Source organism: Apaloderma vittatum, unplaced genomic scaffold (genome assembly GCF_000703405.1).
Source record: "Apaloderma vittatum isolate BGI_N311 unplaced genomic scaffold, ASM70340v1 scaffold15368, whole genome shotgun sequence".
NCBI lineage: Eukaryota > Metazoa > Chordata > Aves > Trogoniformes > Trogonidae > Apaloderma > Apaloderma vittatum.
In genome coordinates, this window is record NW_009730342.1 from 3,223 (window position 1) to 14,443 (window position 11,221).

General features: G+C 41.6%; 1 protein-coding gene across 1 annotated transcript in view; it reads right to left on the bottom strand.

The window, feature by feature from the left end:
* The window catches only part of POLE2 (polymerase (DNA directed), epsilon 2, accessory subunit), a 12,260-nt gene extending 2,477 nt beyond the window's left edge, over positions 1 to 9,783 (bottom strand). The window contains exons 1-12 of the mRNA XM_009874774.1: positions 9,719 to 9,783; positions 8,268 to 8,345; positions 7,201 to 7,294; positions 6,342 to 6,416; positions 5,081 to 5,164; positions 4,371 to 4,427; positions 3,934 to 3,982; positions 2,883 to 2,955; positions 2,183 to 2,355; positions 824 to 913; positions 567 to 621; positions 58 to 114 (exon numbers count right to left, since the gene is read on the bottom strand). Coding sequence (XP_009873076.1) covers positions 58 to 114; positions 567 to 621; positions 824 to 913; positions 2,183 to 2,355; positions 2,883 to 2,955; positions 3,934 to 3,982; positions 4,371 to 4,427; positions 5,081 to 5,164; positions 6,342 to 6,416; positions 7,201 to 7,294; positions 8,268 to 8,345; positions 9,719 to 9,783 — 950 coding nt within the window. The remainder of the gene's footprint in view (positions 1 to 57; positions 115 to 566; positions 622 to 823; positions 914 to 2,182; positions 2,356 to 2,882; positions 2,956 to 3,933; positions 3,983 to 4,370; positions 4,428 to 5,080; positions 5,165 to 6,341; positions 6,417 to 7,200; positions 7,295 to 8,267; positions 8,346 to 9,718) is intronic.
* Positions 9,784 to 11,221: the final 1,438 nt, after the last annotated feature.

Below are 11,221 nucleotides of genomic sequence, written 5' to 3' on the forward strand. Positions count from 1 at the left end.
CTTCTTTAATTTATTTAGCTCAAAACTCCCAAATTTGAAAAAGTGATGCAAACTGACCTTGGTAAAATAGAACCAGGACCAGGGTCTTCAGGGCCAGGAACAAACACAAATCGACTGCTGCAAAACAAGTTCAACATATCGCTTCTGTGCCAAATGATCCCAGAAGTAGCTAAACATCAGTTTCACACAGCCCTTACTCCCACTCTGAGGTGGAGATGACACCTCTTCCCGGCCTTAAGAACCACATAAATCGCAGCTAACGGAATGGAAGAGAAAAGCCAAACGCACCTCTGGGGAATCACGGGCCATATTTAATCCAGGTGGAAAATGTTCCAGGGAGTGGCAGTTTCATTTTTGCTCACTCAAGAGCAGTTTCCATGACTGAGCTTTTTTAGATAAAATCCCAACCTTACACTGTTCCCCAAACAAACTTAGAGCCCAGCTTGCTGTCTGATCATAGCTCACAATAGTGAGAAAACCCGGTGTAAGCTCATTTTTTCTAGTAATTAAAGCAAAGGTTTCACAACATAAATAAATTTCCCTCTTCATAGCACTTCGCTGTGTACCTTTTATGAATGCTGGGATGTTCACATATAACATCTGCAAGAGCCTTCAGAGAATCTAGAGTCAGAAAAAAAAAATCTGTGTTACAGCACCTGGTGAGACAATAAACACCCATTATTATATGAATCACCCCGTCCTTCAGTACATTAAAAACGTGTCACTTAGCAAATAAGGGTTTCATTTTTGCTCTCTTAATTTGCTTTGCCATCATTATTTTAAGGCAGCGTACAGGTTTGGCTGTATACAAAGGCCTTCCTACCTTTCAGGGACTTAATCTGATTTTTGCCATAGGGTGCAGATGAAAAATTTCCACAGAAGAAAAAGCAGGTTGGAGGTGCTGAAGAATATCCTGGGAAAACAGAGTACCTGTGAGGATTTCCATTCCCTTCGGTGCCTTTCAGCACTCAGCCCCAAGCCCATCCCAGGAAAAGCAGTAACTGGAACGGATCTTCAAGCTCTGCTGCTATTAATACACCTGAACTATTTTCTTGAGACAGGCTTTCGTTAGCTGGAAAAGGTACAAGTGTCACTCCTACTATTTACAGGCCCAACAACATTGTTTGTGCGTATCCAACTGACTCCTGACCCAGACATATAATTACATGAAGCACCATTAGAATAAATAATACAATTTTAAAAACTACTCTTTCCTTAAAGAGAAAAATAGCAAGCAGGCAGCAATGGATTACTATCAACCTCCATGTATTGTTCCAATTCAAGGGCTCTACCAACATTTAATTTGCTCTTCGGGGCTATAAAGCAACAGCAACTGGAACTGCCTGTGCGTTTTAAGAATCCGACGAATCCTCACAATGTCGCTAATCGCCCTGAAACACGTGCTTTGTAACGAAGAGTGAAAAAAAAGAAAGCCAAATCCTGTCTCTAAAATAAAAATAAAAACATCTGCTCAGGCATTCACCTTGCGTTCCAGGTTACTCTCCATTTTCCAAACACACAATACCACACTTGGAGTTACTTCACTATTTTTCAATCTAGTTGCTAATTAGGACAGAACTGTTTATACCGGAGAAATAGCTCATCGATTTTCTTCCCTTGCTGTGCCAGTCAGCTCTTATTTTTAATTTATAATCACAAAGGTTATTATTTGCCTATTAAAAAAGGTCTCAAAACAGTAAATGCAACGTCTGCATCTTCGCCAGTTGAGATCGTCACTGGTAGAACCAGAAAGCATCGAAGGGGCTGCTGATCTCTGAGAAGGTAAGAAGTTTTCTTTAAACTAAGCCCAGGAAGAACTTCTGTGAGCAAGGGAAACATTCTTGTCACAGCACATAAAATGGATATTGTCCAAAGCAATGTTAGTACTACGTGATGGAAAGGAAGTGTCAGCTTACAAAAATCCAATCCAATTTGTTTTGCAAGGAAGATCTAAAAGAAATACAAGAGCAACCCTGAAACACAAACAGCCGTCACTAAAGTTAGAGTGAGATCTCACTGGCTTTGTGCTTGGGTTCAGTGAGATTCTACAAGAAAATTCAACAGTTGGGCTTATTCTAGCTTTCTAGCTCGTCAGCTCCACCCATCAGGGCTGCTCCGGGGTAAGGAAAAAGGTAAAAAATTCACTTAAACAAGGCACAGAGTCAAAGCAGTTCTCACCTACCCGAAAACATTGTGTGAAGCTTTTCCAGTACTTCTGCTTGGTCCAGCCAAACATCAGAAAGAAACACAAACATGGCATCTTCATTCTCCTCCTCCAGCTGCTTTAGTTTCGCAGAAGATTTGACTGAAGCTGAAGACGGCCCTCCAAAGAAGTTTATGTTCCCATAGAAGGCTCTACGCCATTAAAATATTCCAAGTTAGTTCTGTTTGCTTCCCAGATCATTGGTAGTTTTGACGATGACTCTCTCAATAATCATTTAGTACTTCACAGAGAAACCCAAGGAGAGAAAGGCCATAAGGCAGGGGTGCTGCCCTGCCATAACTAAGCAGACCATTTCAGGGCAATATTTATCCTGGTTTCTTTCCCACACTCATGCATTGAGCAACAAAAAACTTCTTATTCCCAGGTAATATTTACCTAGCTTTGCAATTGAGAAGGGCTTAGATCTCAGTTGTTATTCACGTGCAGAACCCAACAGCCTTCGGAGGGGTTTTTCTGCTAACGCTACAGGCTTTAGGACTCAGCCAAGCAGACAAGCAAGTCCCAGAATTGCCTCCTTAAAACTGAACTTATTTTGAAGTATTTGGGGAGGAGGAAGAATAACACACTTGAACATCACAGAAATTATAAACCAATAATGCGCTGACTTAAAAACCCATGACAACACCTGGAGTGAGGCTGCCGAAAGTCAGTTTTATACCTGGTAGTAGCAGAAGGCTCAATGGGTGGAAATCCAAAAGCGTTCACATGAAAAACATCATCTTCATACCAACCTAAGAGATTTTTTGAACAACAAAATAACCTTCAGTTTTTTCTAACAACCTCATGCCCCAGACATTAGTCAGACAGTTGGCAGCTGCACCGCATGGCCAGTCCCAGCCTCCATCAATCCCCCTCTTGTGACAGCACCAGTCCCTGTGCTGGTTTGTGGTGAGCCAGACTGGGGAACTACCTGGCTGAAAAACAGGCTGAGCAAGAAACCAACTATTTTTTTTAAACCTGGACATTTCGTGGAGGAGATTTGCTGCACGGCCACATAAACAACCTCCTTAAGCCAATCGAGTAAGAATGTAGGGGAACAGGAATCAATTTTGCTGGCCCTGGCCCAGGGAAGTCTCCCCATCAAACCACACCCTTGCTCAAGAATTGTTCCACCTCTTGGAGAAACAGAAGTGGTGATCCTTGTCCCCACTGTCACCTGCGCTCCTAACTTCTACTTACTTTATAAATTTCAAATGTCAAATACATTATTAGAAAATAGACTGGATTATGTATATTGCAGAGTAAGAGTCTACAACAGCAATGTCCGTTATTTTGCTAAAATACAGCTCTAAAACCGCAACAAGAAGATGCCTTAAAGCCTCTGAAGGACCAAAGCTTTGCCAACAGAAAGCAGCAATTTCTGACGAAATCGTACTGTTTGGTTATTCTAATTCGTCCTCCCAATCCAGTCATATCTCCTCCGAGCACGCTGGAGCCAGGCTAACTTGGGCCAGTCCTCAAAGCTGCTACAGGTGCTCACATCCCACCGACGTCGCTGAACACCACAAATTCCACAGAGCTCCGATCTTCGCCTCCAAAGCCCACAAAGTTAACAGGAAAGCCAAAAAACTCAGGCACAAACTCAGCTTATGGTCAAGCCTCATCAACATGAGACTCGTCTGCTCAGCCACATCTGGCAGACACGTAACTGCGGCAACAGCCGTTAGCGGAATAACTTATTACAAGCTAAGAAAAATATTCTGCTTTACCTTCTGCCAAAACAAAGCACGATTCAGTATATAGGCCACTGTGGAACTGGTGCACAAAGGTTAAGAAATATATTTTTCTTAGACCAAGGCTTTTAAACTAGTTCTTTAGCCCAAGTCTGCTTTTCAGCTGGTGTAATATATCCGAACAGCACTGAAAGTTCACAGGCTGCCTGAAGAGCCAGGCAATTAATTACCCGAGAGCTGGGCGGGTTAAGTTCACAAAGAGCCCACAAACAGAGATGTGCTCGGCTTCCACTAGGAGGAATACTAACCTCGTCCTAATGCACTGAGCTGCAGCAACCAAAAAGAAAGAAAAAGACAAAGCTGCAATTCTCGGTGTGTCATTTTTAACAGTCAGTGTTGATTTACTACTCGATTTAAAATTCGCCAGGTCTCTAGGAAATTTCTTCAACTCTCACATCACAGAAAAAGGATATGGCTTTACTAAGGTCTAGCTGGACGACTCCTGAGGGGTCTTCTAGGAAAAACTTCCCCTAAAAAGCAGGATTGATTAATTAATGAAGTGAAAATATACCCCAATACATAAATGCTTCCATCAGACAGCATTTGAGCAACGTGGTCTAGTGGGAGGTGTACCCGCCCATGGCAGGGGGGTTGGAACTAGAGGATCGTTTAAGGCCCTTCCAAACCATTCCATGATTCTGTGATTTAGGAATAATTTAGTGGGTTTTAAGCTTAGAACACACTGGCAGAACCAGAATCAATGTAGTTCATAGTAGGAAAACCTTAGCACCTTCCCTTTGAGCTGCTGCAGCTGGGATTGCTGGCACACCCTGCCCCTACGAACGCAACTCGACACAACGGCGAGTCCCAACAGAGTCATTGGAAGCTCCAGCATTTCAAGAAGGGACATGCCTCAGAAATTTATCTGGTTCTGGCTGCTGACAGAAAACATTACACAATTCTGGAGTGAGAAAACCGAGGCGTTCTCTCTCACACACTAGCACCAACGGCTTGTCGAATTGTCTCTTCTTAGGGAACGGATCTTGCGCCACTGCTGTTGGTGAGAGTATTGCCCCTGATTTATGTGACAGGATGAAGTGGTGAGATACTGAAATCTTCTCATTTTCTAATATAATACTGAATGAATGGTGACCTAGATACTCCACAATAAAAAGCAACCTACCTCCTTAAGCTGGGTTATCATCCCGAGCACAATCACTTCTCTCACTTTAGCTGTGTTGCCCAATAATGTTTCTATTGTTTTAAGCTGGAACCAAAGGCAAAAAATCAAATAAGAATTAAATCAAACTCTTCGCGTATCTATCCTTAGGCAAGCAAGAAAAAGCACCATACAGCCCATGTTTTTACATAAATACGCAAATGAGCTATGAGATAATAGAGGCTCATTAGAAAAAGTCAGGGATACACTTCTGAATGTCAAATGTAGCACATTTTAGGAAAAAAAAAAAACAATACTAGCTGCTAGCACAAAGAACTGCTTAGCAAGGAAATATTTACCGTGATTATTTTGCTTGCGCCAGGATTAAAACTGAAAAGAACAAGTGGCAATTTCCGTTCTTGCCTAAGAATGTCAATTCTAGTGATCAGATCCTCATCAGGATCCAATCTGACCCCCAGGGCCAGCCTGCCCCCACGCAGGAACACGAATGACTCTTCTTAAAGAACATCGGATGGACGATAGAGAACACTCAGGAGTAACAGAGCCGACAGCACACGGCGTACTGCCTGCGCTTTCTGGACAAACTTCATTTGGTTTGTTAAGCTGCAGTTAAGAGAGACAATCCTCCCGCAACACCAGCAGAAGCGAGGCATTTGCCGTTGCTGACAGGGAGGATCGGGAGCAGCCAAGGGAGAAAGGGAGAAAGTTGCCTACAAAGCCTGGATGGAGACGCAGGCACGATCCAAGCTGAGCTCAGTTGCTTTTTTCGGCACAACAGCGCACTCTGAACAAGGAGAAGCAGGGAAGTTCGAACAAAGCAAAAGTTGACACATAAACACGTTCATCTTTTTTTTTTTTAAAAAAAAAAAAAGGTAATAGCATTTAATAGGAGAAAGCCGAGACAGGAACAGATCAGACTGAAATTATGACCGTAATAGGTTTGTGAATTTAGCACTTATCAAAGAAAGAAGCAGAGAAAATATCCCCAAACAGAGGGAAGCAGAGTGTAATAAGCTGAACAGCTAGTGGTCTTCCACCTCAGGAAGCCACGTTTCTCTTCTCTTGCACTTCGTGGCTGCATTTCAGTGGTTTGGTGATCTGAGCCAAGTAACTGCATTTTTGACACACAGGCCAATAACAATCAAAACCAACTCATTTCCATCGATTAGTCGTATTGGATATCAATGAAGAATTATTACTGCATTAAAGTGTAACACAAGTACAGTGCCCTTGGCAAGATTTATAAAAAACCAGATTTTTTTACCTGGAATTTGCTCGTATTGTCATCAGGGTGAGCAACGACTGCTGCAGGAGTAAACAACTCATGTCTATGAGTCCTCTGCAGAAACGAAAATTGAAGTAATTCAGTTTAAAAATAAATGAGCACTGTCAAAAACCGGTTCATTAAAACCACTATACAAAGTACTTTTTAAAGCTCTCTTACTCTGTTTCATCCAGGAACGTTTAGCTTCTTGAGCATAATTACTTCTTTTGAAAAGAATCTGATTCTATGAGAGAGACTGGACAGTAAAACTAAGCCCCCAAAAGTAACATCAAAGCATCTGTAACACTTGCAAAACAGATATTTAAATACTAGCAGCAAGCCAACCTAACAGATAAACTCCAGGGAGCATGAAAAAAATGCATTGTAGAATATTTTTCTTTCTTTCATTTGTTTCTCATGCAGGCTGAAAGCTTTCCCTTGGAATAAACCCTTCGCTCGAAGCCCATGTAACACACGCAGGAATTTCCATCAGCAGCCCCTCACCCACAGTGACCTGAACCTTCACTTTTCTGAAAAGTGAAGAACACAAACCCTGTACAACAGAGAGTCTGCGTGAAACCATCAGGCAAAGAGGTGCAACAGCAGAGTAGAGTCTAGGAAAACAAAGGTAATCCCCTTTTATGACCTCAATCTGAGTACAGAAACACGCGAAACCATCATGCTGTGTGGGAACAGCTGAGAAAACTGATCAATTTAGTGCAGATCCTGTTCTTATTCATATTTTACTTAAACTGTAGCTCACAAGCACCTCAATGCAAAGCACTGTTGTAAACATAAAATGTAAAAAAACAGGGTTTTGTTTGTGTATTTTGCTAAGCAAAGCCAAACTTTTCCTAACCTGCTGTAATATGGAGTAGCGTTCACGAAACAACTCCGCTTTATCTCTGGCGGTTCCAAATAAACTTGGTACAGGGAAGTTGGTCATTGACAGACTGCAAGAAGTTTAATAAAATCAAGATTAGGAAACGTACATTCCACACACAAAAATGACTTATTGATCCAAAAGTTGTAGAAGGCTGCAAAATCTGTAACGGTATTGCATAACTTATTTACTCAGTGAGGAAGATTTCTGCTAGAATTTCTGCGTTTCTGCATTTTGAAGGCTACAGACATTTAATTTCCCTCTAACTCACAATCCTTGAGATTTATCCTTCCACCTGACAGGACTCTGCAGAAATCAGTATTTTAAAAAGCAGTTATGTCTTTTAAGTGGCCATGAACAAGAACATTTTCTTCCTCTTGGTTAGTAGATTGCCTTCCCAGGCTTCTCAGCTTCTGATGGCCTGGAAAGCCAGAAAGCAGCACTGGAATCAAACTCCTACTGCAAACCCTTCGACTGCTTTTGCTGGACTGGTAGAATCACGGAGCAGGGCCAGAATATGAATTGCACGTTACATGAAGGTTGCTGCAACCCCTCACAATGAACACTGCTATCCTCAGAAATCCACAACGGCTTCAGCGAGTTACAAGCTACAGTCTAAGAAATAAATACATGAGACAGACCAAACTTATTTAAAAAAAAATAAGCAGCCAGACATCAAGAAAAAAACCCCAAACTACATTTAGGGATGTATGTCCTTGGCTTTGCCAACTCTTTTATTCATTAGATGGCATAAACTTTTTATTATCTGACAAATACCAAAGTTTCAGAGCCAGTAACACACCAGGCAGCGAAGAATACACTGCCACAGGAGACACTGCTCCCCATTTCAGTTCCATCCAACCTTTATCACAGTGTGACTAGCTCTTTAGAGGCTAAGAAACAAAATTGTAGCGATTGCTCACTCAGGCTTGAGATGAGCAGACCCAGGAGAGAAAGTCTGGAGAACAGATTTTTAATCATGTAGAAACAGAGAGGTTTTTTCTTAAAAGAAGTGGCTGGAATTTAAAATATGCAAGACTTACGGTAAAAACTTCTTTCTTTCTGAATTATAAACATAACGTGGAATGTCGAAGGCTCCAATAATGTTGAAAACATTTTCTCTGAAAGAAGAACACATTTACAACATTATCTGAAGTGGATGAAAAACAGTAAAAGAACAGATTGAATAAAAATATATTTGTTTTGTTCGTTATCACCATTTCTCCCATATCACTCTCCCCTATTGGATAGCACTGCACCTTCTAATTCCAAAAAGGAAACTCTTCAGAAGTTCGTTTACAAAAATGAGAGGGATTCATCTTCTTCCCTCACCATCCTCTGCCATCTTTATTTCTGACAACACAACAGCCTTGGCTTTGTTAATGCAGGCACGTTTAAGCACTACACACGCACAACTCTTCAGACTACTCATTGAGTTGATATTTACTGGTTCAGCTCTCTCCTCTGATACCTTTCATTTCCCTCTTACTGTAAGGGAACAAATTCGACAAGAGTAGATAAAATCACCTCATCAACCTTCACTACAACTTACAAGCACAGGACAACCATCGCTGCCCATCAGTCCCTGATATCTTAGGTTTCAGAGTGCATTTTGTACAAAACTTTGCCTTCACACTTTCTGCAACATAATTCAGAAGAGTCGCAGGGGCTGGCCCTGCGATCTGCAGAGCTTTTCCCTTCACGATTCTTCACTAAGAATCTGTACCTACAGATTTCATTTTGAAGTGAAAAATAAGTATATAAAGCAACAGAAAGAAAGGTACCCTCAAACAACCTGCATCATAAAGGTTCCAGGGACAAGAAGAAAAGCGTAAAACAAATTCGCTTCATGCTAAGAAGCTGTGGGATCACAGTATCTAACCGAGAAGTCGAGCAACCCATTTAATTTCATGCTTCGCATTAGGGTGTCAATACACAACATAAACTCTAAAGGAAACGCATTCATCAATATCACAAATAAAGTTCTCAGAAACTCAAGTAATTACTCTCTGCTTTGTTATCAGAGCGTGAAAATCAATCAAACAAAAAAGCAGAAACAAGCACCAGGGAGGAAAACTTTTCCAAGTGCTTTCAGAAAAGAAGGATCTTATGAAAAGCGCAAAAATAACCTGACGTAATTTGGATTTAGGGAAAAGGAAACAAAGAAACGAACACAAGTAACAAGTTCTCTCTGCATTGTAACTATTGGTTTATTTTATCGGTTAATATTCAACCTGTATCCCATGTAACACGTTTTCACTCCAGAATGTCAGCATTACATTTAGAATCCCCTTGAGGCCTATCCACGAGAACAAATTTTCTAGGAAGGAACATTACTAACCTACAAAGACAGGACCAGGAAGACAAAAGCACAAAGCAATTACTGCTCGTGGAGCACTGCAGAAAACGCCTGACATTTATTTCCCAAGAAGAAATAAAGGAATGCATACCCACACCCCTCAAACCTCAAAGAAAAAAATTCCTGTCACCGTACATAGTTTCATCTGATCCCTGGCTACATTCCTGGACAGCTGCTTCCACTGTGGACTGTTCAATCATATTAGACGACACTGAAAAGAAAATTTCAAAGGCATAAAACTGCAGCCTGTGGGAAGTGGCAAGTAAGAAAGCAAGTAGGTCTCAAACATTTTACAAAAAATGGTTTAGTCTCTCAGAGGAGTATATTACACAAGCAAGCACATATGCAGTAAGCTAGTGACAAACACGGTTTTCTCTTTACAAAGGGATCGCTTAATATTCGTACCAGAAACACACAGCTCTAGTGAAAAAATAACGCTGTGCCCACCATTAATTCACTGAACATGGAGAACAAGACAACTGCAGTTTATGTAAAGCTGTCAGATAACCTACAAATGTGTTAGACTTGAGCTTTCACATTCTGGAGGTTAATTTTGTTGCAGAACATTATCACATAGATTGCTGTCATAAATAAGCGTTCAAACAGTTTAATGCTGTTTTGGAGATAGGCATGCTGTTGTCTTCATAGATTTAAACTGATAACTGAGATTAAAAAGTATTTCTAAAAACTAACATTTTGGTGCTTTTTAAGGGAAGACCAATCAAGGCAGATTCACAAAAGGACTTGGCCAACACTGCCAAACCTAACTGCTGGGTTCCTGGGACAGAAACTCGTACAGAAAAACCTGTCCTTGAGTTCCCTGTTCAGGGCATGGCACTTAAAATCACAATTCCTGCAAGGCAGTGACAAAAACTAGAGAACAAGCATGTGCCCACTCTTGATTTAATTTGGTTTAAATAAGCTAGGAAGGTTTCCTGAACCCCTAAGACCTAGTACTTATTTTACAGCATATTTATATGGATTTGGACCTCCTTGGCCAAAAACTGGAAGCAAGCCCAAGTTTCCCAGTTCTCATGAGCTCTGATCAGTCAACACACAGGTAAGCCAGGCACCAGTGCCACCTCCATCACTCACATTCTTTAACTAAAGGTGCTACAACACTTACGTTTTGTGCTGTCAGACTGTGCCAGGGATATTTTGAGCTACTACCCCCTGTCCTTCGTGGCGCTCGGGACCAGGGACACTGGATGTGCGAACCCCAGGACATCCTGCCATGGTTAAGCAAGAGGTAGTCGCCAGACAAAACGTTCCTGCCAAGATGATGGAGTTTCAGGTGTGCTCGGAACCAAACGGGTCATGAGAGCTTCACCAGCAAAAGCTCAGCTCTTCAACTGTCTCATGTTTTTACAGGATTTTGCAGGAGTTTTCTGGATTGCACTTTCAGACTTAGTGATATATGGAATCTGATGTATTTTCACACACCAAGCAGGTACAGCTTCTCCAGTGCTACAGTGCCTGGCTGTTACCAGCACTGGCTGCCCAGCACCTAGCCTGAGATCAGGTTGGGCTAACGGAACATCAGCTGCTCCAGAAACACCCAGAGAGAGGTTAAACTCCATCCACAGTTGGTTTACGTTAATTCACCGGACCATTCTACCAGCGGACTTGCAGCTCACA